This window comes from Pagrus pagrus (assembly GCF_965226575.1).
Source record: "Pagrus pagrus genome assembly, chromosome: 4".
NCBI classification, from domain to species: Eukaryota; Metazoa; Chordata; class Actinopteri; order Spariformes; family Sparidae; genus Pagrus; species Pagrus pagrus.
In genome coordinates, this window is record NC_140188.1 from 12,326,247 (window position 1) to 12,352,959 (window position 26,713).

Sequence of the window (26,713 nt, forward strand, 5' to 3'; positions counted from 1 at the left end):
AGCAGTTGGGAATAACCAAAACGAGATATGACCAGTATCTGACTGTAACAGAAATTTCACATGTCAAAAGTTGAACACAGCACTACTGTATCCAATGGCAGTAATTGATTATTGACTTTTGCAATATTTTTAGTCTGTCCTACACTGAAGTCACACCACTAGATATTTCAAGGTGAAAGACTTTGGTTGAATGTCATGGATGATTCTTGTGTCCAAGATGAATAAATGTATTTCACACAGTGGAAAACAAGACACGAGTCAGTGTATTTAATTCATTCAGCACATCACAAAAAGGTGGAGGTCATGAGTAACAATTTCTGTGTACATTATCAGTCAGACTATACTATAAAATTGGTTTATTAGTTGTCACAGTAAGGCCATTTGTTCTCTAGGACATATTTGAATCACAGATTGTTATAGAGTCCTTGGTGGTATTTTTCCCATCAAATGTTTTTTTGAGTTTTGTTCTGGTCTGAACATAATAATATAACATTTTGGGAAAAAAATGCATGCCAGCAGACCAAAACTGGACGCCAGGATTGCAAATATCTCCACAGCAACAGTGAATTTGCCAGGAGAGCTGACGTATGCTGGGATGAATGTGATCCAGACTGCACAGAATATCAGCATGCTGAAGGTAATAAGTTTGGCTTCATTAAAGCTGTCTGGCAGCAACCTGGCAAGAAAAGCAAGTATAAAACACAAGAGAGCAAGAAGTCCAATATAACTCAACACAGCCCAGAATCCAACAGCTGAACCCAGGGCACACTCTAAGATAATCTTTTCTTTATAGTACTTCATGTTCATCTTTGCGAATGGAGGGCTGATTGTCAGCCAAAGGATACAAATCACGACCTGAATGAGGGTGAAAGTCAGAACACTGAGCCTCTGCTGTGCAGGACCAAAACATTTCATCACATTACTGCCTGGAAGTGTTGCTCTGAAGGCCATTAAAACCACTATAGTTTTGCCGAGAACACAAGAGATACAGAGGACAAAGGTGATCCCAAATGCTGTGTGTCGCAACATGCAGGACCAGTCAGAGGGCCGGCCAATGAAGGTCAGAGAACACAGGAAACACAGAGTCAAGGAGAAGAGCAGCATAAAGCTTAGCTCAGAGTTGTTGGCTTTTACTATGGGAGTCTCTTTATGGGCCAAAAAAATGACTGATGTCAGAAGGGATGAAAATACACCGACACAGCTAAATCCAGTTAAAAGTGCCCCCATGACCTCTTTGTATGAAAGGTATTCAATAGGTTTTGGAAGGCACTGATCTTTCTTTTCATTTGGCCAAAATTCGGGAGGACAGTTCAAACAGTCTGGAGAATCTGTAAAAGGAAGGAGATCATACAGAAGTCAGAAGAAATACAATCATTACACTATAAGAAAATGATTTTTGATATTCTGTCATTAAAGTTCTCCTTACTATAAATACACACTCATTAAATCTATTCCTAAGTCCTCACTCACTTGTCTGATTACTTATTGTTCCCTCAGGGCATTCAATGCAGTCGAAACAGCACACTGGCTGAAACTTGTTTATGGCCTTACGAGACCCTGGTTGGCATGGTTCTCTGCAGACAGATCTTGGCACCTGATTAGGCAAAACACAGGTTGTAAGAAAAACTCAACATTCATACATGCAACTGTATTGTGCTTCAATGACATTGCAATGTTTACACTGTCCTATAGAGAATGCCATTCTGCTGTGAAAGGACTAATATTATATAACAATGATATTCTCTTATCATGTTGAGACTACCTCTCCACCCTACTCACCACAGGGGCAGCTAATGTAGATACTCTTTAAGACACATCACCTGTGGTGGCGACAGAAATACGTAGGGTAGCAAGGTTCTCTCTCTACTCAGAGAACCCAGGTTACACATGCATTCCATTTACTTTACCTGACCACTGTTTCCTCCCCAAACTATTTTAGCAGTGTCTTTTAGTGTAAATTTTTGCCCCTCTGGAAAAGATGTATCATAATGACCAATATTCACAACCTCAGCAGAGCCATCCTCTTTCATCTGCCAGTTAACTAAGTCATACTGGGCGACTGGCTCTCCATTTTCATCAAAGAAAACTTTGGCCCCATTCTGTGTGGTGAAGTTCACATACTGAATATGTTCCAACACCTATAGTGACAGTAAGTACATGTTAGCTTACATACAGCTTGCAAGCAAAAGTAAACCATCAAGACATTTAGTATTCAAATATAATCCTGTCTGGATACTCAACATTTTATTTTGTTGTGTGTGTGAAACACAAAAAATAGAAACACTGAATCCAACATAAGTATACTATGCCTGAATACATTTACCAGAACTTACTAGCTCAGGCCGAACTTCACTCTTGTTCACACAGGGCTTTCCTGTTGTGGGATTTAACCTATTGCTACATTGCAGTAGTGCATGAAGGGCATATGCCACCAAGTACACAGCTTTGTACACATTATTCTCAGGCTCCGACTTAGATTCTCAGGCATCCGACTTAGAAATGATTTGAGATGTGGTAGAGAAAAGTAATCTGTATTCAACACATATGCCCACTTTCATTGCTTCCTTAGTAAATTCAGCTGTACCTTGCTCTGCGTACAATTCTTCAGAATGAATAATTCCCAACCAGCGCCAGTCAAAGTATTTCATAAGCTGCGCTAGAGCAATGATTTGAAAGCGGTCACTTGGCACAGTTCTGAAGAATGTAGGGTATAGTCTTTTGTCACTCAAACAAGCACAGGTTGAAAGATGGCTAACCTTTGAAGAAAAATAAAGTGCAATACAATAAATCAATATATTTTTTAAAGATGGAAATAATAATGAACCAAAATGACAATGAAAACTGGATAGTCTGCAGTTATTTTCAAATTATTTCTTCTCACCTGTGGAATGGACAGCGGGCTTAGTATGATGTTAATGTCTTTACTCACTCCTGAGGATGAATGGCCTAAGAAAGCCTGGATCTGACCACTGCAGCCCTTTGAATCCTCTCCATTTACAGCTTCTATGGCTGCTCTTATCAGGTTTTCACTTCCACAACCATTGTACAGCCTATAACCCAGACTAACTCCAGGAAGGAGCTTTGCATCTGAGTTGATCTCATCCACAGTAAAAATCACTGTCCGAGCAAACTTCAATTCCCTGTCACGCCAACTGCAAAGAAAGTGCTAAGTTTTGACAAATCAGTTATAAACAAAGTAATTAGATCTGATAATCTTTTAATGCATCAGATCAACACTTAAAACATGCAACTTATTCTAAGATACCATAAAATCTTAACATATTTTAAGCATAGTCACTCACTTTTTGCAGTATGTGTATGGAAGTGTCTGGTAGCCATTATCTACCAATATTTTTGTACTACTCATAGAGAAAACACCACCTATGATAAGATCACCTTCTTTTGAAAATTCCATGAACCCTGTCTGCCCGATCACATTGCAGGTTTGGCTTTCTGATTTTGCCCTTACCAGCAGAGCGAATAAGATAATAGTGATCCAACCCATCACGATACAACCTCCCCTTCTCTAAAGCAATCCTTACCTGGGCGCTGATCTTTATAACTTTTTCTACTGCACGTGTACGAAACAGGTCCTCGTGACTGACAAGTTGTAGACAGAAGGCCTTTTAAGGTAGTTAATATTTAAAATACTACACTGTACAGTATTTTGTACAGTATAGATTTCTGGATATAGTATAACCAGTATTGAAAGTATAAGTTAATTTCTATGCGCATGAAGAAAATGTATTTATGTGGTACCTCATTTATTATCAAAAATTAAATAACTAACACTAGTAAATCATCATGATTTCTGAGTAGATAACAGTGCCCATGTCATCTTCATAGGAAAGTTAACAGTTAAATTAACAGGCCAAAAGACTAATCAGTCTCAGCAGTTGACATTCTTTTGAATTAGTTGCTCCTTCCACCATTGTGGACAGCAAACAGTCATGGTTTGTTGAGGGTTAGGGTTAGATGGGCCTCCCTTGGTGGGAGGATGTACCAAACTGATTGGCATTAGCAGAGTGTAGTGGACAGGATGGGGTGTATGTAGGTTCGGCCTGAGCAATCCATAGCATGGCAGGCAAGAACAAATGTCTTGCTGGACTCTGGAATTTTTTTTGGGGGGGCGGGGTAGAAATAACATTTGTAGGAGCTTGTGAACCCGACTTACATGTCCACTGTAGAGGAGGCAGAGTCTTAAGGCTCAGGGTTAAACTTGTCCATAGCCTTGAGGTCACTGAGATTGTTAAGAAGCTCTTTGGTGGCAAGCTGCCAGGGGTGGATGAGGTTCACCCTGAAATGCTGAAGGCTCTATACATCGCTTGGCTGTCTTAGTTGACATGCCTCTTTAATGTCACGTGAATGGGGATAGTGCCTTTGGAGAGGCAGAATAGGGTGATGGTTCCTGTTTTCAAAAATGGGGACTAGAGAGTGTGCTCCATTTATAGGTATATCACACTGCTCATCCTGCCTGGGAAAGTTTATTCCAGAGTGCTGGAAAGGAGCCTCCAAACGATTGTCAAAACATGGATTCAGAAGGAACAATGCTGATTCCATCCTGTTAGTAGAACAGTGGATGAACTCTTTAGTCTTTCAGGGTTGCTGGGGGGATCATGGGAGTTTGCTTGGAGAAAGCCCACAACTGTGTCCCCCAGGGAGTACTGTACGAGTATGAATCAAGGTCAAACACTTTTCAAGTGGGTGTTTAACGCCGCCAGGATCTCAAGGCGCAGCCATGGTGAGGGGAGTGTCTACCACAGAAATGCGTCTCTGCTTTCTGCAGAAGATGTGGTTCTGCTGCCTTCTTCAGTCCATCCAGCAGGCACTGGGGTGGTTTGTAACTGACTGTGAAGCAGTTGGGAAAAGTTGAACACAGCACTACTGTATCCAGTGGCTGTGATTGATAGAGGGTAGAAACTTTGAGTTCCCTATCATGGTCACTTTTGCAATATTGTTTAGTCTGTCCTACACTAAAATGACACGATTAAAAATGGCAAGTTGAAAGATTTTGGTCGAATGCCATTCATAAATCTTGTGTCCAAGATGAATATAATTCAGTTAGATATGGAATTTCACACAAAGGAAAACAAGACCTTAGTCGGTGTATTTAATTTATTGAACACATCTGAACAAGTAGGAGGTCATGAGTAACATTTTCTGCATTATCTGTCAGATTATGCAGTGAAGTTGGTTTATTTGTTTCACACTAAGGCCAGTTGTTCTGAAGGACACTTTTGAATTGCACATTATTATTGAGTCCTTGGTGGTATTTTTCCCATCAAATGTTTTTTTGAGTTTTGTTCTGGTCTGAAGATAATAATATAACATTTTGGGAAAAAAATGCATCCCAGCAAACCAAAACTGGATGCCAGGATGGCAAATATCTCAACAGCAACGGTGAACTTGCCAGGAGAGCTGACATATGCTGGGATGAATGTGATCCAGACTGCACAGAATATCAGCATGCTGAAGGTAATAAGTTTGGCTTCATTAAAGCTGTCTGGCAGCTTCCTAGCAAGAAAAGCAAGTATAAAACACAAGAGAGCAAGAAGTCCAATATAACTCAACACAGCCCAGAATCCAACAGCTGAACCCAGGGCACACTCTAAGATGATCTTTTCTTTATAGTACTTCATGTTCATCTTTGGAAATGGAGGGCTGATTGTCAGCCAAAGGATACAAATCAATATCTGAATTAGGGTGAAAGTCAGAACACTGAGCCTCTGCTGTGTAGGACCAAACCATTTCATCACATTACTGCCTGGGAGCGTTGCTCTGAAGGCCATTAAAACCACCATAGTTTTGCCGAGAACACAAGAGATACAGAGGACAAAGGTGATCCCAAATGCTGTGTGTCGTAGCATGCAGGACCACTCAGAGGGCCGGCCGATGAAGGTCAGAGAACACAAGAAACACAGGGTCAAGGAGAAGAGCAGCATGAAGCTCAGTTCAGAGTTGTTGGCTTTTACAATGGGAGTCTCTTTATGAGCTAAAAAAATGATTGATGTCAGAAGGGATAAAAATACACCGACACAGCTAAATCCAGTTAAAAGTGCCCCCATGACCTCTTTGTAAGACAAGTATTCAATAGGTTTTGGACGACACTGATCTTTATTGTCATTTGGCCAGAATTCAGGAGGACAGATCAAACAGTCTGGAGAATCTGTAAAAGAAGAAAATTTCAATCTTTACACTATAAGAAAACATTTTTGGTATTCCACGTCATTTAATTTATCATTACTACAATGCACATGAATTCAATTTTATTTTGAAGTCCTTACTCACTTGTCTGATTACTTATTGTTCCCTCCGGGCATCCAAAGCAGTCGAAACAACACACTGGTTTAAACTTGTTTATGGCCTTACGAGTCCCTGGTGGGCAGGGTTCTCTGCAGACAGACCTTGGCACCTGATTAGGCAAAATACAGCATGTAAAACTTAATAATGGAACCAAATGTTTTGTACATCAATGACATTGCAATGGAAAATTTCCTATGGATTTAGGTTATCATTTAGCTGTGAAAGGACCAAGTGTCAATAAAATGACATTCTCTACCATTATGAGACCACCTCTCCATCCTCCAAATTCCATATGTGCATGAGCTGACCTCCACCAGGTCAGCTAAGGTTGATACACTTTAAGATTCATCACCTCTACACAGGGTAGCAAGACACTCGCAGAGAAACTGGGTTACACATACAAACTTTCATTCACATTACCTCATTACTGTTTGCTCCCCAAACTATTTTGATGTTGTCTTTTAGTTTGAAATTTTCCCCCTCTGGAAAAGAAGTATCATAATGACCAATATTCACAATCTCAGCAGAGCCATCTTCTTTCATCTGCCAGTTAACTAAGTCATACTGGGCAACTGACTCTCCATTTTCATCAAAGAAAACTTTAGCCCCATTCTGTGTGGTGAAGTTCACATACTGAATATGTTCCAACACCTATAGAGACAATCAGCACATTAAAGCATACACACAGCTATCATTTAGTATTAAATCGAGTCTTGTCTGAATACTTAATTTTTCATTTTGTTGTGTGTGCTTGACACAAAAATAGAAACACTCAATATAACAAGTAAACTACGCCTGAATAAATTTACTAGAACTTACTAGCTTCGGCCGAACTTCACTCTTGTTCACACAAGGCTTTCCTGTTGTGGGATTTGACCCATTGCTACATTGCAGTAGTGCATGAAGGGCATATGCAACCAAGTACACAGCTTTGTACACATTATTCTCAGGCCTGAAATGTGTCACATCTGTGTAGTCACTGGAGACTGTTCTGAGATCCTCTGTGCCAGTGCACATAGCAGAGGTATTTGATGGAGAAAAGCTGCAGTCAAAGAACTTCTCCCAGATAGCTTTAATTATATCACTCTGTGGTTCATCAGAAGGTTTCAAGCTAAGTAAGAATTCAGCAAGACCTGGTATGGATGCCTGAGGAAGGGCAAAGCCCATTGCCCCCTGTAAAATGTATTTTCGCTCAACAGAAGCCAGGTCTGCTTGTGTGATCCAAGACTCACTGCCAAGCCACTGCTTTCCAGTTATGTTATAATTCTCCATTTTGGACAGTAACACTTTAGTGTAAGACAAGGGCATAAACAACAGGACCACATTTGAAGAAGAATCCGTTAGCATCTCTACAATAGCATCCAACTTAGAGATGATTTGAGATGTGATAGAGAAAGGTAATCTGTATTCAACACATATGCCCACTTTCATTGCTTCCTTAGTGAATTCAGCCGTCCCTTGTTCTGCATACAAGTCGTCAGAATAAATAATCCCCACCCAACGCCAGTCAAAGTATTTCATAAGCTGCACCAGAGCGATGCTTTGGAAGCGGTCACTTGGCACAGTTCTGAAGAAGGTGGGGTATAGCCTTTTGTCACTCAAACAAGCACAGGTTGCAAAATGGCTTACCTAAAAAAAAACATGTTAACTACAATAAATCCAAATAGTTTTTTAAGATGCAAAAATGTAAATAAACCAATAGGACATTCAAAATTGGACAACTTGCAGTCATTTACCAATCATATATTTTCACCTGTGGAATGGACAGGGGGCTTAATATGATGTTTATATCTTTACTTATTCCAGAGGATGAATGACCTATGAGAGCTTGAATCTGACCAGTGCAGCCCTTTGAAACTTCCCCATTTATAGCGTCTATGGCGGCTCGTATCTGGTTTTCATTCCCACAGCCATTAAACAGCCTATAGCCCAGACTCACTCCAGGAAGGAGCTTTCCATCTCTATTGATCTCCTCCACAGTAAAAATCACTGTCCGGGCAAACTTTAATTCCCTGTCATGCCAACTGCAAACCCAGTGTTTGTTATTACAGCTTAACATTTTCAGATCAACACATAAAATATGCTACTTGTCTCGAAAATTGCATACACTTTTAACATATTTGAAGGATAGTCACTTACTTTTTGCAGTATTTATATGGAAGTGTCTGGTAGCCATTATCTACCAGTATGTCTGTTCCACTCATGGAGAAAACACCACCTATCATAAGATCACCTTCTTTTGAAAATTCCATGAACCCTGTCTGCCCGATCAATTTGCATGTTTGCTTCTCTGACTTTGTCCTTGCCAGCAGAGCGAATAAAAAAATAATGACCCTACCCATCACAAAGCAACTTCCAACAAAACAAAGCAATTCTGTCCTGGGGGCTGATCTTTATAACTTTGTCTACCATAGGGGGAATCACCTGCACATTTTTTTTTCCACACGTCACTGCACCCGTAAGAAACAGATTCTGTTAAAGTTAAATTCCAAAAATGTTGTGGAAAAACTCTTTCCTGTTTTGTACCGTACACATTTCTCTATATGGTATAACCAGTATCAAAAGTATAAGTTTAATAATATGTGCATGAAGAACACTTATTTATTAATGGAATACCTTCATGAACTATGAGGAATATAATGCATGAATTGACACAATCTAATGTTTAACTTAATGCAAGAACGACATTTTAATTAATGCAACAACTAACATTTATCAATCATCTTAATTTCTGAGAAAGTAATGATGTCCATGTCTTCTTCATACATAAGTTAGCAGTAAAATGAACAGGCCAAAATACTGATCAGTCTCAGCATGTATTCTGTTGAATTACAAGTGTTGTAATCATGATTAACTAAGTATAACTTTTTCATGACTAACATAAATTATGATTATTCTTATTATTATCATTACTACTGCATTATATTGCATTGCATTTATTAACTGAAGGCTTTATCCAAAAAAACATACAGTTTGTGCATTCAACCATATAGATTCAACCCCAAAACTGCTGGAGTCATGCAAGTACACTAACTTAATCAAATATGCAGGACTGCTTTAATTCAGAAGCAGTGAGAGATAGAGAATACTTTTCCGTCTGTGACAGAAGATCTGTAGAGTTTCTGCCATCCTGGTGGAAATGAAAATACCCTTCTACCATCGTTGAGCAAGGACAGCAAATAATAACCATTGTTTGGGTTGTAGCTGGGCCTCCCATTGAGGAGGGTGTACCAAACCGATTGACAGTAGCAGAGCGTAGTGGACAGGGTATGGTGCATGGTTTGAAACTGAGCCTAGCAACCACTGATAGCTTGTGCAGGGTGTGAATAAGTAATGCAGTGAGAAGGAACTTGGGCAGTTTGAAGACTAACTGGGCTGCTGCAGAGAGGTTGCATGGTACTTACAGGCACATTGTCTAGTCTTGTCTAGAACCTGAACTAGAAACTGCTCCGCCCCCTGGTTGAGGAACATAATCCATGCTGGAGAGAATTAATCTACAGCAAGGGGCTCTCATAGTGATATTTGCAGTATAGGAAAGCTGTGCCAAAACCCAGGTTCCCAGCAGTCTGAGATGGGGTCACCCAATGAGGTACCAACTCCATCAACATCTCTTATCAATATTTTTGACAACTGGTTGTTTTCCTAATGCTCTAAAAGCAGCTAGAGTTAACCCTCGTTTAAATAAACTCGCCCTGATGTTAAGAATTCCATATGTTTCTCTTCTTCTTATTCTTCCTAAAACACTTGAGGGAACTGTATGCACTCAATTTTCTGCATATTCCCACAAAAATAAGCTTCTTGACCCCAATTGGTCTGGTTTCAAGGGAGGCCACTCAACTGAGACTGCCCTCTTTGCTATCACAGAGTAAGTCAATGCCATCCTCCTATTTGACCTATCGACAATATTTGACACAGTTAAAAACCAGATCATACTCTCCAACCTCAAAAACCGGGATAGGCTTAGGCTTTCTCTTTACACCAATGCACTTGGCGCTGTTGTTCACAAGTCGCTGTGACAACCCAAACCTGGAGTTCCATTTTTCCCAACATTGGGAGGAAGCTTCCATTCCTCACCTGGGAGACGGCACTGGTCCTTTGTTCATTTTTCAGATTCATGTTTTTCCCCCTGATCTTTGCCCTAGTGCCTGTGTCATGATCCATGTGTATCTCTTCCTTATGTATTTCATCCCCAGAAAACAATCAAAAGGCAAAGTTCATAGATTTTCTTTTTATGGGGTTCTCAACAAGCCATAAAGCCAAAGTCTCTTTTGTTCTGACAGGAAACAAGCCTGACCATGTTACAATACATACACACAGTACTTTGCAACAACTGATCATTTAGGACAGTAATCAATCATTAGTTATCTATTTTCATCTTCAGTGCATACAGTTATAGACCCACTGAATATGGATCAATCCAAAACTAAAGCTCATAGGTGTAGCAGGGTGGGAAATTAACAAAGTATTTTTTTTTAAAATTGAACCTCACAGCCTTCCAAGAAAATTGTTTTATTAATTTCCTGAAAATATACCTTAAAATGATAAACTTCTTGTCACAATGCTTATTTAATTCCGTGTACACAGTATTTTAGTTGCAATGCTGCCAAATCAGTTGCATTAAATATCAACATCAAATCAATACAAAATGAGAAATAAATCACAATTTATCAAGACTATTGTTAAAAAATATTAAACATTATATAAAAGTCTCAGATATTTTCAAAAGGTTAACTAATGGCATATTACTTACTTTCTTTTGCCATTAGGTGCTGTTTTGTATTCTTTTCTGGCTTCAGTAAAATAATGTAACACTTCGGAGAAAACAGGCAGAACAACAAGCCAAAGCTGGAAGCCAGAATTGCAAAGGACTCCACTGCATCTGCATAATTTCCAGGGGAGCTGATATAAGCAGGGATGAATGCCAGCCACACAGCACAGAAGATAAGCATGCTAAACGTGATAAACTTGGCCTCGTTGAAGTTGCCTGGCAACTTACGGGCCAGAAAAGCTAGAACAAAGCACAGACAGGCCTGTAGACCAATGTATCCCAGAACACACCAGAATGCGAGACTAGAGCCCACGCTACATTCCAGTATGATCTTTGAGCGTTCATATTGTGTATTTCGGGATGGAAAAGGGGGGGCATCAATGAGCCAGGCTGCACAGGTAACCACCTGAACCTGAGTGCAACTGAAGATGATGACCCTCTGCTGCTTGGGCCCCAGCCACTTCATGACGTTGTCCCCCGGCCTGGTGGCAGTGAAAGCAGCCAACACCACCAGAGTCTTCCCCAGGATGCAGGAGAGGCAAAGTGAAAATGTGATGCTAAAGGCAGTGTGGCGCAGCATGCAGGACCAAGATGTTGGCTCTCCAACAAACACCAGGGAACACAGGAAACAAAGAGTCAGCGATAGAAGGATAAAGAAGCTGAGTTCAGAGTTATTCACACGAACAAATGCTGTGTTTCTATGGTAAAAAAAGACTGCGAAGACAGCTATAGTGAGGCAGGCACCAACCACAGAGGTCACCGTCAGGGTTATACCCAAGGAATCATAGGCCAAGAACTCCACCTCCTTGGGGATGCAGGCTGTTCTGTCTTTGTTTGACCAGAAGTCCTCGGGACAAAATGTGCACTCTATTGAATCTAAAGGGAAGAGAGTTAAAAAAAAAAAAAAAGAGTAGCTATAAGTATTCAGTATTGAAATATTACCTTAGTATAACATAAGAACAAATCTTTTTAAGCTCACCTGTCTGATTGCTTATTTTGCCATTGTCACATGGTACACAGTCAAAGCAGCAAACAGGCTCCCCACGACGGACAGCCTTCCGGGACCCTGGATGACAGTTTGCACTGCAGACAGACACTGGCACCTAAAGAGAAAGATATTTTTTTCAGCACTGCAGTGGATTTGCAGAAATAATTCAAACAAAAATAATTCAGTGTTAGTCTTTGTATGGTTGTAGTAAAAATGAAATTTTTCATTTTCATGCAGCACTGAAACAAAACATTACTAATTACTCTTACTTTTGAAAAATCCACCATAATGAATGCCAGTGGAAAACACAAAATTATCATTTTCCATTGTTGCCCTGGGCCGTAAAGTATACCCCCGCAGCCCCCACGAGGTTGGGGGGCCCCGCATCCCATATGGGCCCCGCCCCCGCCTGTAAAACAACTATCTTTTTTTTTTTTTTTAACCGCACCAAAAGACATTTTGATGAGTTATGCGAGGATGAGAGGCTATCAAATGCAGAAGAGTACTTCAAAGTGTCAGTATTTTACGCAGCTCTAGACACTGCCATTACGCAGGTAACACACAGATTTCAGGGCATGCAAGAGGTGGCACGGAGGTTTGGGTTTTTACGCCCACAAGAACTTGTTAAAATCCGATGGTGAACTGTATACATCAGCAAGTGCTTTAGCAGACCAATACAAAGATGACTTGTCTGCGGATTTTCCAGAACAAGTTCTTTCATTTAGAAGCACATTCGTATCCACCATAAAAGAAATCGAGCTTGGCTCAGTAGAAGGTTTGGCACACACTCTATTCATAAAGCACCACTCCATATTACCAAGTGTGCCTGATGTAGCCACGGCTATTACTATATCTACCTTTGTGTGTATATTTTATAACAAGTTAGCTTAGCACCCCACAGTCTAAATGTTTTTGTCTAGCTTTGTAATATTTTGGGGTTTACTTAAACTAACTTTTTTTCTCGTTTCTGTAATATTTTTGCGCTTTACTTAGGCTAACATTACTTTTGTGTGACGGTAGAGCAGTCCAGTCCCATCCTTGGGAAGGGTTTTTCTCGCATAGCATTTGTGAATTAAGCTGATTTGGAAATCGAAGGACATGCATTCAACTCACATGAGATGCAGCAAGTAGCACTGTCCTGGTAGATTATATGGGTGTTTGCAGTACGCTGCTTTGAAACTTGGGTTGGTGAAATTTGATTTGGAACTGACAAGGAGATCAAAATTAAAATGTCTGTTTAGAATCACTCTTTTGAAAACAGTTAAAATTTGAAACCAGTTTTCCCTGCTGACCACTTCTGCATTGATTTCATTTTTCAGCCCTAAAGGTTGCTGCTTGGTTTGAATTTAAGAAACTAATACATGGTCAGCTAGGCTAACCACCTATCGTTCTCCACGTCAACCTACAGAACTTCAAGAGATGGCATCTAATGAAGGTAAAAACAGTGTATTGGCTTGCCTCACTCTGATGGCCTGTCCATATTATCCTGTCTTCCTGGATCACCAGCTCTTCTCCGGCAGGCTTGGTTCCATCAAACAACCCCACATTGACAAACTCGATGTTCCCACCTGTGCCTCTCTGCCAGTTTATGATATCATAATAGGGTATGGAGTCGCCTTTCAGATCAAAGTTCACCTCCTCCCCAGCAATGTTAAATGTTCCTTCCTGTAGGTAGTATTTGAGCTTGAAAACCAAGAGATAATATGAATTACTCCAAAATACTTAAGATTTTCTATGTGTTATTTTTGAAGTTAGAAAACAGGACCCTACCTGCCAGGGTTGTATATTGTTGCTTGGAGCACATGAGTTGTTTTGGAAGGGCCCACTGCCTGGTTGACAGAGAAGAAGGTTGTGGAGGGAATGAGCAATCGCATATACAGCCTTATAGACATTATACGCAACTCTAGGGCTGGATGTATTCATGTAGGCTGAATGCCGCTCCAACAAGGACTCCTGCCCTGAGCATGGAGGCAACTGAGAGCCTGAGGACAGAAAAGGACTGCAACCATACAGAGCCTCCCACAGCTCCTTAACCAGGATATTATTGGGATACATCTGAGGGTTTACTGTCTGCAGGTAGTCACTGAGTCTGGATATATGACCTTTCCTGATGCCAAACCCAATGGTGCCCCCCATGTAGGGGTAATACTTGCTGCCTGTGAAGACAGACGCTGTGACCCAGGCCTCACTAGCCACCCACTGGATTCCAGTGATGTTCTGCATCATGTAATCTCTCAAGAAAGGTGTCATCTCCCCCACTGATGAAAATGACACCACTACTTTTGCTGAAGAGATACGCATCACCTTTACAGAGAGGCAGATGATGGAGGAGGAAAGAGCAATAAATAAAACAGGTTATAAAAAACTGACATTGACAGTAACTCAGAGATACATAATTGTGCCCACATGCATCTGGGCACACATTTAAAGAAAAACTCAACACAAAGGTTCCAAGGTCCAATTTGTAAGAAAGTACATTTTTGAGTCTCATTCCCAACTAAATTGTCAGTATTTGACAAGTCTGGTAACTCAAACCCAAACTTTCTTACAAAGTGAACCTTTGATGACATTGAGGTGTAATCAGCACTGACTAAAAAAGGGTATTGCGGTGAAATGAAAACTCTGTAGTTGTTTAAAACTGAGCTCAGTGCATCTTTGTATCTACCTGGATGATCTCCAGTATCCTCTGGCGATTGTAGAGCAGAGGAATAATTTCTTGGTATGCTACACACACTTTAGTACCCTGTAATTCTCTGAGTAAACCTTGCACAGCAAAGCGCCCATATTCACGATCTCCTCGTACCAGCCCTACCCAAGTCCAGTTGAAGCGTATCAGCAGCTGAGCAATGGCCTTCACCTGTATTCAACAGACATGAGTGTCATCTGACTTAGTATCAAAACACAGACATTTGGATTAAAAAAAATAAAAAATAAAAATCACTGGCCTCATTTTGTTGAATACATTTGAATTCAGGGGGTACAAGATTTTCATTGGATAATGCCAGACAGCATAAAAAAGAAATATATGATATTTATGTCTTTTTGCTGTTACAGACCTGAATGGTCACCAAACTCATTTAAATCTCACCTGATAGTCATCATTAGGGATTACTCTGAAGAAGGTAGGAAATTTCCTTCTGTCAGAGAGACATGCACACGAAGAAAAGTAACTGATCTGTGTAGAAAAGGAAAAAGAGAGTACCATAGAGTACAATTAAAGAGTACTGCAAAACAGATTATAGATTACAAAGTAAAAGAGTCAACATTACCATCGGGATTCTGAATGGCTGCAGGATTCTCGACAGCACGATGGATTGAGAAGAACCAGATTCCCCAATCACAGCGAGGAGCGGAGAGGCACCGCTGCACAAGGGATAGTCATCCTCACTCAGCCCGTTCAACATTGCGAGAGCTGCCCTCTGGCCAGTCAGTGGATATGAACATGAGTCAAAGATTTTGTATCCAAGAGTGTAATCGGGCAATAGCTCAGTACTCTGGTTTATTTCCTCCACTGCCAGCCTCATAGTCTGAGCATAGCGGAAAGCTCTGGGATCAAAGCTGTAGCCAACCAAACCATACACATACACATACACATACACATGAACATAGCAAGTATGGAAACAAACATTACATTACGTTTGGGGCAGTAGTAGCTCAATTTGTATGGACCTAACTTGTAAATCAAAAGCTAACTGGTTCAATACCAGCATTGACCAAAGTTTGGGGTGTGGACTGGTAATTGGAGGGGTGCCAGTTCACTTCCTGGGCATTGCCCTTGCGCAAGGCACCAAACCCGAACATGATCAGGGGTGTTGTTATGTGACAGCTGCCGCATATCTTGCCCCTCAATTGCATATCTGTAGGTCCTGTGTGTGCTTGTATGTATTTTGGAACTTTGTCTGTGTAAATAATAACACATAATAAAGTGAAAATGTTGACTTTCCCCTGTAGGGACTCATAAACTAAGTCTTCTTCCAAAGGCAGAGACGGTGTTTTGAGTTGGGGTTTGTTAAGCTTTGTCCATATTTTCCAAAATAAGTTTAAAAGATATGTCTATAGCTGTAATTTTCAGATCTGTACATTTTAAACAATGACAATTAAATAATTTCCACATAATTTTTGATAAATTGTCTTGACAACCTCATGTCATTTTGAACAAATTTTAGGGGGAAAATACATTTACAACCTTGGTAATTAATCATGTTTTTTTCAAAATATTTCTGCACATCCACTGCAGAGCTGAAAGAAATGATCTGTTCTGTAGGTGCCAGTGTCTGTTTGCAGTGCCAGCTGTCATCCAGGGTCCTGGAAGGCTGTCCGTCGTGGGGAGCCTGTTTGCTGCTTTGACTGTGTACAGTATACATTGTTTAACAATACATTGTTCACTAGTACACTTCCAAGTATGAATTAAAATTAGTTGCTTGTGTAACCCTATATCTACTACCCAAATATAGCATCAAACTACACAGGAAACTTCTCCAAGTTTGTTTTCAAATTATTAGGAATCACACACTTATAAAATAAGCAATACCATGTCTTTTTGTGTATCTCTCTAGAAATTTCCCAAACTTAAATCTCCTAACTCAAAGTTCAAGTGAGTTTAAGCCCTCATAAAATTATCGCTGTATTCTAAAATCTGGTAAATATAAAACATGCAAAATAACATAATCTATCCATAAATAGTTTCAACATGTTTGTTTCCAACAATTGGACACCTTTCAATGGGAACGAGTAAATTAATCCACATATATTAAACTCACCCATTGCACTTCACTGGCCTTGGGCTGTACGTGCTGTTGATGTCTGGCATCTCCTGGTTATAGTGAATGGGGAAGATCCCGCCAATAACATAGTCACCCTGGGCAACAAAGCCTGGAAGAAAGCGGTTTTGAAGCATGCACACTTTGGCTGCAGATGGGAGTGCAGAGGTGACGCTAGTAATTGTGTTATAAGTTATCATGAGGACAAACACAGAGTATAGCAATGGGAATAAGGCACAATGAGTCATGTTGTTAGTTTAAAAAATTGTCCCCAAAAGGAGAGAGAGAGAGAGCAAGGAGTTAGACAAATTATATACAGTTTGTGACCCTCTCATTCTTACATCATCAAGACATTGTGAAATTAAACATTAGCAACCCCGCCTAAATGGGTAAAAGCTGATGAATAGTAAATGATAATGAAAGATGAAAGAAAATATGAACGGAAATCAGTGGCAACTGTTGACTCCCAAAAATTGAGGAAAACCAACCCAGAGCATTTTTTTACACTAGTTGGCTACTTACTGTCTTATATTCAATAAAAATTAAGCAGCAAAACCATGTTTTCATTTCTTTAAAGCAATGTAATTTTATTCAATCCTGTTGTTTCCCAATTTGTCATACAGGCCTCATGCAGGACATGGAGTATCTATCAATGGTGTAGATATGCAGGCCTATAGTTATATTGCCACAGTGTTAATTTTGTAAACAAAAACTATGACAAAAAATATTTGCCAACAGCTTTTATCTATAACTAAAATGAGACGTACTGTAGCTAAAAAGTACATCTTTAATAATAAAAACAATGACAAAATGTATGTGTCATGATTGACAAAAAATTAGATTATGGTACATTAAAAAATGCATGATATATTCCCCTAATAGTGCATCGAGTCAGTCTGTCAAAATATTAACTATGCATCCTCATATTTGATTGACATAAATAATCCAGGTAACGATGTCCTAAATCAATCCCAAGTTAATGACAGCAACATGATGGCCACAAATACAGGTTTGGTCAAAAATGTTCTATTGACACCGTTTTTTTTATAATTTATAATTTGGCAGAAAGGGAAACAGTGGACCGTAGTGAAGGGAGATAGGGAGACTAACCTAAAGAGACATGAGAAGTTGTACCACCCTGCTATTCATGCCACAGTAAGTTAGCTAACTTTAAGTCCCAGTGTTAACTAAGCATATTAATTTGCTAACATTAGCTGGGCAGTCGTCTATGTCAGCCTGTGGCAAATTTGGATGTAGGCCTAGCCTTGTTGGAAGTCAGTTTTTCCTGCTAGAAGTTTTTAGCAAAATTATCAATGAATGAGCATACTTCCAGGCCAAGGTTGGCTGGGTTAATGTGTAAGCTAAAGCCTTTGTTGCCTGTTCATGAAATCTCCTCTTTGCTAGTTTGCCTTTGCTGTATTGTATTACCCTGTAAAGCACATTGCATTGCAATGAATGATGTTGCTTTCCCCCATGTCGTTCTTTTGTTTTCCGATGTGTTTACCACATCCCTAATTCTCCCATGTTTTAAAGCTTGACCTTCTCAGCTACTTGGATGGCACTTAAAGGCACATTGTCTAGTCTAGTCTAGAACCTGAACTAGAACCTGCTCCGGCCTCTGGTTGAGGAACATAATCCTCCTGATGTTGGAGAGAAAGGGGTCCGTAAGGGTACTATTCCGGTCTCCTTTCCACTTGGCTGTTCTTCACACATCGCTGTGACATCCGATCCTGGAGTGTCATTCTCCCCAACATTCGGAGGAAACATCCATTCCTAACCCAGGAGGGGCAGTCAGGGTCAACTCTATATTTCAACAGTTTTCTTTTTTTTTACACTAGTGCTTGTGACATGCTCCATGTTCCTCTCTTCCTCAGCATTTCATCCCCAGATAATAATCAAAGGCAAGGTATATATATTCATTTTTTTTTTTTTTTTTTTGGGGGGGGGGGGGTTCTCAACAAGCCATGAAGCCAAAATATCTTTTATCAGTTATCCTTAGTTTCTTCAGAAAAAGATCCTGACCATGTTACAATACATACCCACATTACTCCTACATTACAACCAGGCATTTTGGATGGTAAACAATAATTAATTATTTATTTGTATCTACAGTATCATACAATTCTAGACCCACTGAATGTGGATCAATCCAAAACTAAAGCTCACGTGTTTTTGTTTTTTTAAACTGAGCCTCACGACCGGCAAAGTGAATTCTTAAATCAATTTCTCATAATATGCATTAAAGTGACAAACTTCTTGTTGTAATGATTATTTAATTCTGTGTGCAACATATTTTAGTTGCAATGCTGTGTTATCAGTTGTGTTAAACATCAACATCCACTCAATACCAGGACTATTTTAAAATAAAATGTAACATTATATAGAGACTCAAATATTTTCAAAAGGTTAACTAATGGCATATTACTTACTTTCTTTTGCCATTAGGTGCTGTTTTGTATTCTTTTCTGGCTTCAGTAAAATAATGTAACACTTTGGAGAAAACAGGCAGAACAACAAGCCAAAGCTGGAAGCCAGAATTGCAAAGGACTCCACTGCATCTGCATAATTTCCAGGGGAGCTGATATAAGCAGGGATGAATGCCAGCCACACAGCACAGAAGATAAGCATGCTAAAAGTGATAAACTTGGCTTCATTGAAGTTGCCTGGCAACTTACGGGCCAGAAAAGCTAGAACAAAGCACAGACAGGCCTGTAGACCAATGTATCCCAGAACACACCAGAATGCGATGCTAGAGCCCACACTACACTCCAGTATGATCTTTGAGCGTTCATATTGTGTATTTCGGGATGGAAAGGGGGGGGCATCAATGAGCCAGGCAGCACAGGTAACCACCTGAACCTGAGTGCAACTGAAGATGATGACTCTCTGCTGCTTGGGCCCCAGCCACTTCATGACGTTGTCCCCTGGCCTGGTGGCAGTGAAAGCAGCCAACACTACCAGAGTCTTCCCCAGGATGCAGGAGAGGCAAAGTGAAAATGTGATGCTAAAGGCAGTGTGGCGCAGCATGCAGGACCAAGATGTTGGCTCTCCAACGAACACCAGGGAACACAGGAAACACAGAGTCAACGCAAACAAGATGAAGAAGCTGAGTTCAGAGTTATTTACACGAACAACTGCTGTGTTTTTATGGTAAAAAAAGACGGCAAAGACAGCTATAGTGAGACAGGCACCAACTACAGAGGTCACTGTCAGGGTTATACCCAAGGAATCATAGGCCAAGAACTCCACCTCCTTGGGGATGCAGGCTGTTCTGTCTTTGTTTGACCAGAAGTCCTCAGGACAAAATGTGCACTCTATTGAATCTAAAGGCAAGAGGGTTAAAAAAAAAAAAAAAGAAACAAGAATAGCTATACATATTCAGTGTTGAAATATTACCCTAGTATATCATAAGAAAAAATATTTTTAAGCTCACCTGTCTGATTGCTTATTTTGCCATTGTCACATGGTACACAGTCAAAGCAGCAAACAGGCTCCCCACGACGGACAGCCTTCCGGGACCCTGGATGACAGCTGGCACTGCAGACAGACACTGGCACCTAGAAAGCAGATAATTTCTTTCAGCTCTGCAGTGGATGTGCAGAAAGAATTAGTCAATTGCATGATTGCTTGAAAAAAAAAAAAAAATCTGAGATCAATCAAATCAAATCAAATCAAATTTTATTTGTATAGCCCAAATTCACAAATCACAGTTTGCCTCAGAGGGCTTTACAATCTGTACAGAGACGACACCCTCTGTCCTTCGACCCTCGATTCGAGTGAGGAAAAACTTGCCCCAAAAAAGGCCCTTTTAACAGGGAAAAAATGCGGAAGAAACCTCAGGGAGAGCCACAGAGGAGGGATCCCTCTCCCAGGACGGACAGACGTGCAATAGATGTCGCATGTACAGAGCAGATCAACGAGATCACAATGTATTCAATTATAAGCGATGGTTGACAGGAGTGAAAGTACACAAAGATGTATTACAGCAATAATGATGAAATGCACATGGAAATGTGATTACTAGTGATAACAGTAGTAATGATCAATGGCAAGGATGGTATGTAGCAATGCAGTACGATAATAGTAGTGGAACGTATGTAACAGAGATGTGACTAATATTAGCGACAGTAGTGGTGGGTGTCAGGCAGGGTCATGGCAGTAGGTGCATCCACGATCAGGCAGGGCCATAGCAGTAGGCGCATCCACGATCAGGCAGGGCCATAGCAGTGGGCGCATCCACGATCAGGCAGGGCCATAGCAGTGGGCGCATCCACGATCCACGACCCGGGCGCGGCCAGGATCCAAGGGAGCCTGTAGGACTAGAAAGCACAAGGACTCCGGGGAAGAAGCAAGTCAGTGACATGCAGAGATGGGGCATGTATACAGGCATAATGTATACAGATGGAGAGGAGAGGAGAGGGGAGGAGAGAGAAGCTCAGTGTGTCATTGTCCCCCGGACTAGGCCTATAGCAGCATAACTAAGAGCTGGTCCAGGACAGGCCTGGGCCTGTCCTGGACCAGCCCTAACTATAAGCTCTATCGAAGAGGAAGGTCTTAAGTCTACTCTTAAAGGTAGAGAGGGTGTCCGCCTCCCGGACCAAAACAGGAAGATGGTTCCACAGAAGAGGAGCTTGATAACTGAAGGCTCTGGCTCCCATTCTACTTTTGGAGACTTTAGGAACTACAAGTAATCCTGCGTTCTGGGAGCGTAATGCTCTAGTTGGGTGATAGGGTAATATGAGCTCCTGGAGATATGATGGTGCCTGACCATTAACAGCTTTGTAAGTGAGGAGAAGGATTTTAAACTCTATTCTTGATTTTACAGGGAGCCAGTGCAGAGAGGCCAGTACAGGAGTAATATGATCTCTTTTCTTAGTTCCTGTCAGTACACGTGCTGCAGCATTCTGGACCAGCTGGAGACTCTTTAGAGACTTGTTAGGGCAGCCTGATAATAGAGAATTACAATAGTCCAGTCTGGAAGTAACAAATGCATGGACTAGCTTTTCTGCGTCTTTTTGAGACAGGATGGGCCTGATTTTTGCAATGTTACGTAGATGAAAAAATGCAGACCTTGAAATTTGTTTTATGTGGGAGTTGAAGGACATATCTTGATCAAAGATAACTCCCAGATTCCTGACGGTGGTGCTGGAGGCCAAGTTAGTGCCATCCAAACTCGCTATATCATTAGATAATGCATCTCTAAGGTGTTTAGGACCAAGTACTATAACTTCGGTTTTATCTGAGTTTAACAGCAGAAAATTGCAGGTCATCCAGGTCTTGATGTCCTTGAGACATGCATGGAGTTTAGTAAGCTGATTAGTTTCATTTGGCTTTATTGATAGGTATAACTGTGTATCATCTGCATAACAATGAAAGTTTATGGAGTGTTTCCGAATTATATTTCCTAGAGGGAGCATATATAAGGTGAATAGTATGGGTCCAAGCACGGAGCCTTGAGGAACACCATGACTAACCTTGGTATACAGGGATGACTCATCATTAACATGTACAAACTGAAATCGATCCGATAAATAGGACTTAAACCAGTTTAATGCGGGTCCTTTAATGCCAATTAAGTGTTCCAGTCTCTGTAGTAGAATGTGATGATCAATGGTATCAAATGCAGCACTAAGATCTAGTAAGACCAGGACAGAGACAAGTCCTTTGTCAGAAGCGATTAGGAGGTCATTTGTAACTTTCACCAGTGCCGTCTCTGTGCTGTCGTATGGTTGTAGTAAAAATGAAATGTTTCATTTTCATGCATCATTGAAACAAAACATTACTAATGCTCTTATTTTTGAAAAATCCACCATAATGAATGCCAGTGGAAAACACTAAATTATTATTTTCTATTGTTGCCATATTGGCAGTGCTGACTCTGCTTACATAAAAAGGTGAAACATAGTGGAGCTGATTTGAGCCACTCAAAGCCTCGTTGCTGACAACTAACTAGAGCTAGCTGTTGCTCATGCCCTTAATTATGCAAAACTTTAAGCTGATCTTTCCCTAAATCTTTCTATCCCTTTGTGTGTGTGTGTGTGTGTGTGTGTGTGCGTGTGCGCGCGTGTGTGTGTGTGTTTTATAACAAGTTAGGTTAGAACCCCCACAGACTTACTGCCCCCTCTATTTTAAGGAAGGTGGGCCACTCTTGGTGGTACCTGTACTAATATACAGTCAGCTGTGCTATTCACCTATCGTTCTCCCTCTCCACCACATGAATGTTAAAACAGTGTGAGCAGCTTGCCTCACTCTGATGGCCTTCCCATATTATCCTGTCCTCCTGGATCACCAGCTCCTCTCCAGCAGGATTGGTTCCATCGAACAACCCCACATTGACAAACTCAATGTTCCCGCCTGTGCCTCTCTGCCAGTTTATGATATCATAATAGGGTATGGAGTCTCCTTTCAGATCAAAGTTCACCTCTTCCCCAGCAATGTTAAATGTCACTTCCTGTAGGTAGTATTGGAGCTTGAAAACCAAAAGATAACACGAGTTACTCTAAAATACTTCAAATAAGATTTTTAATGTAATACTGTAAAAGTTTGAATACTGGACCCTACCTGCCAGGGTTGTATGTTGTTGCTTGGAGCACATGAGTTGTTTTTGAAGGGCCCACTGCCTGGTTGACAGAGAAGAAGGTTGTGGAGGGAATGAGCAATCGCATATACAGCCTTATAGACATTATACGCAACTCTAGGGCTGGATGTAGTCATGTAGCCTGAATGCTGCTCCAACAGGGATTCCTGCCCTGAGCAGGAAGGCAACCGTGAGCCTGAGGACAGAGAAGGACTGCAACCATATAGAGCCTCCCACAGCTCTTTAACCAGGAGATTATTGGGATACATCTGAGGGTTTACTGTCTGCAGGTAGTCAATGAGTCTGGATATATGACCTTTCCTGATGCCAAACCCAATGGTGCCCCCCATGTAAGGGTAAAACTCGCTTCCTGAATAGACAGAGGCTGTGATCCAAGACTCACTAGCCACCCACTGGATTCCAGTGATGTTCTGTATCATGTAATCTCTCAAGAAAGGTGTCATCTCCCCCACTGATAAAAATGACACCACTACTTTTGCTGAAGAGACACGCATCACCTTTACAGAGAGGCAGATGGTGGAGGAGGAAAGAGCAATAAATAAAACAGGTTATAAAAAACTGACATTGATGAAAACTCACAGATATATAATGGAAAAACATTTGCATATTTTAAACTTAAAAGTCCATAGGATTTCCAAAGCAGTTGACACGTAGTGTCATTAGTGACAATAATACCCATACTCCCCATGAATCTGGATTGTCTAATTATATGACAGAATTAAAGAAAAAATCACATACTGACACTTTGGGGAGGCTGCGGACCCAACCTCCAATCCAAAGTGTCAGTATTTGACGAACTGGGGAACCCAAACCCAACCCTTTTTACAAAGGAGACCTGTAATGACATTGAACTGTAATCAGTACATACTATAAAAGGGTACTGAGGTGAAATGAAAACTCTCTAATTGTTTAAAATTGAGTTCAGTGTATCTTTGTATTTACCTGAATGATCTCCAATATCCTCTTGCGATTGTAGAGCAGGGGAATAATTACTTGGTATGCTACACACACTTTAGTACCCTCTAATTCTCTGAGTAAACCTTGAGCAGCGAAGCGCCCATATTCACGGTCCCCTCGCACCAGCCCTACCCAAGTCCAGTTGAAGCGTATCAGGAGCTGAGCAATGGCCTTCACCTGTGGTCAACACAAATGAGTGTCAACTCACACATCAAAAAACATTTGTTTGGATAAAATAATTAACTGGTGTCATTTGTTTTTCATTGTTTTCGTTGATTAAATTTGAATTGAGGAGGTAAAAGATTTTCGCTGAATAACACCACACAGCATTGACATTTTCCAAACGTCTTTTTGCTTGTACAGCACTGAATGATCAGTGCAGTACCCATTTAAATCTGAAGCTCAACTCTCACCTGATAGTCATCATTAGGGATTACTCTGAAGAATGTAGGAAATTTCCTTCTGTCAGAGAGACATGCACATGAAGAAAAGTAACTGATCTGTGTAGAAAAGGAAAACGAGAATATCATAGAGTACAATAAAAGAGTATAAAATACAGAGGAAAGCATCATCATTACCATTGGAATTCTGAATGGCTGCAGGATTCTCGACAGCACGATAGATTGAGAAGAACCAGATTCCCCAATCACAGCGAGGAGAGGAGAGGCACCGCTGCACATGGGAGAGTCGACCTCACTCACTCCATTCAGCACAGCCAGAGCAGCCCTCTGGCCGGTCAGTGGATGTGCGCATGAATCAAAGATTTTGTATCCAAGTGTGTAATTGGGCAATAGCTCAGTACTCTGGTTTATTTCTTCCACTGCCAGCCTCATAGTTTGAGCATAGCGGAAAGCTGTGGGATCAAAGCTGTAACCAACCAAACACAGATGCACATACACATGAACACAGCAAGTAAAAGCTAAACAAAAAATAAATTTAGTTTGGGGCAGTCATAGCTCAGTTTACTTGGACTTGACCTGGGAAGAAAAGGCTGAGTGGTTTAATCCAGCATTGATCACAGTTCGGGAGGTGGACTGGTACTTGGAGAAGTGCCAGTTCACTTCCTGGGCATTGCCCTTGAGCAATTTTTAAATACACAAGCAACTACTTATTGTAAGAACAAGTAGCAGTTGCTTGTTTAATCCTATTACTGTTCCCCAAATATAGTACCAAATTACACAGTTCTTTCCAGGAAAGTTCAGGAACATTGTTTTCAAATTATTAGGGAATCACAAATGCTAAAATAAAGCACCACCATGTGTGTCTGTGTATCTCTCCCTGGACATTTCTTAACTTTAAATCTCCTAACTCAAAGTGCAAGTGAGTTTTAAGCCCTCATACAAGTATCGCTGTATATCCACATGTATTAAACTCACCTATTGCACATCACTGGTGGTCGTCTGTAGGTGCTGTTTAGGTCTGGCATGTCCTGTTTAGAGTGAATGGGGAAGATCCCGCCAATAACATAGTCACCCTGGGCAACAAAGCCTGGATGAAAGCTGTTTCGAAGCATGCACACTTTGTCTGCAAAATGTGGTGCAGAGGTTATGCTAGTAATTGTGTTATAAATTATCATGAGGACACACAAAGAGTACAGCAATGGAAATAAGGCACGAGTCATGTTGTTAGTTATCCCCAAAAGGAGAGAGAAAGCAAACAGTAAGACAAATTATATACAGAATGTGACCCTCTCATTCTTGCATCATCAATACATTGTGGAATTAAACGTCAGCAGCCCTGCCTAAATTGGTAAATGCAGAATGAAGAATAGTAAATGCTGATGAAAGTTAAAAGAAAATGAGAATGGAAATCAGTGGCAACTGTTGACTCCCAAAGATTTGAGGAAACAGGAGGAAAACCAACACAGAGCATTATTTTACACTAGTTGGCTCCACTACTCAATCCTGTGGATTCCCAATTTGTCACACAGGCCTTATGCAGGAAATAAAGTATCTATCAATGGTGTAAGTATGCAGGCCTATAGTTATATTGCCACAAACTAGCAGTGTTAATTCAGTTAACAGAAACTATGACAAAAAATGGCCGCGTTTCCCAGATTCGTTAAGAAGCTCTTAAGTGCTAAGATCTTCTTAGGAGCGCTCTTAAGAACGCTGTGAAAGAAGGATGCGTTTCCCAGAGTCGCTCTTAGCTTAAGAAGATCTTTCACTAAGAAGGAAATGTAAGATCGAGCTGACCCACTCTTAACAGCCTTCTTAGTGACCGAATGCTCAGTGATCAAGCCGCGTCAGGGAAATTTATATCCTCCACTTTTCGAAATAATAAAACAATGCTCAGTGTTGAAATGCGCTCATAGCTGCGGACCACTGGCGCAAGAAAAA

At 40.7% G+C, this 26,713-nt stretch overlaps 4 protein-coding genes across 4 annotated transcripts; all 4 read right to left on the minus strand.

The window, feature by feature from the left end:
• Positions 1-414: 414 nt before the first annotated feature.
• Positions 415-3,505, minus strand: LOC311255824 (extracellular calcium-sensing receptor-like; the record flags this gene model as incomplete). The annotated part of the gene is made up of 7 exons (XM_084350474.1): positions 415-1,328; positions 1,471-1,594; positions 1,908-2,138; positions 2,334-2,479; positions 2,585-2,756; positions 2,882-3,152; positions 3,303-3,505. The coding sequence occupies 7 exons, from the start codon at positions 3,503-3,505 to the stop codon at positions 415-417; spliced, it is 2,061 nt and encodes a 686-aa protein (XP_084206600.1).
• Positions 3,506-5,252: 1,747 nt separating this feature from the next.
• On the minus strand, positions 5,253-8,645 carry LOC311255825 (extracellular calcium-sensing receptor-like; the record flags this gene model as incomplete). The annotated part of the gene is made up of 6 exons (XM_084350475.1): positions 5,253-6,166; positions 6,289-6,412; positions 6,724-6,954; positions 7,123-7,932; positions 8,057-8,327; positions 8,443-8,645. The coding sequence occupies 6 exons, from the start codon at positions 8,643-8,645 to the stop codon at positions 5,253-5,255; spliced, it is 2,553 nt and encodes an 850-aa protein (XP_084206601.1).
• A 2,400-nt stretch (positions 8,646-11,045) lies between these two features.
• LOC311255827 (extracellular calcium-sensing receptor-like) lies at positions 11,046-16,956 on the minus strand (the record flags this gene model as incomplete). The annotated part of the gene is made up of 8 exons (XM_084350479.1): positions 11,046-11,947; positions 12,051-12,174; positions 13,518-13,742; positions 13,830-14,363; positions 14,725-14,916; positions 15,148-15,234; positions 15,329-15,617; positions 16,820-16,956. 8 exons carry the CDS (start codon positions 16,954-16,956, stop codon positions 11,046-11,048), a joined length of 2,490 nt encoding a protein of 829 aa, XP_084206605.1.
• Positions 16,957-19,240: 2,284 nt separating this feature from the next.
• Positions 19,241-25,887, minus strand: LOC311255828 (extracellular calcium-sensing receptor-like; the record flags this gene model as incomplete). Its single annotated transcript, XM_084350480.1, has 8 exons — positions 19,241-20,142; positions 20,253-20,376; positions 23,064-23,288; positions 23,381-23,914; positions 24,360-24,551; positions 24,788-24,874; positions 24,953-25,241; positions 25,751-25,887. The coding sequence occupies 8 exons, from the start codon at positions 25,885-25,887 to the stop codon at positions 19,241-19,243; spliced, it is 2,490 nt and encodes an 829-aa protein (XP_084206606.1).
• Positions 25,888-26,713: the final 826 nt, after the last annotated feature.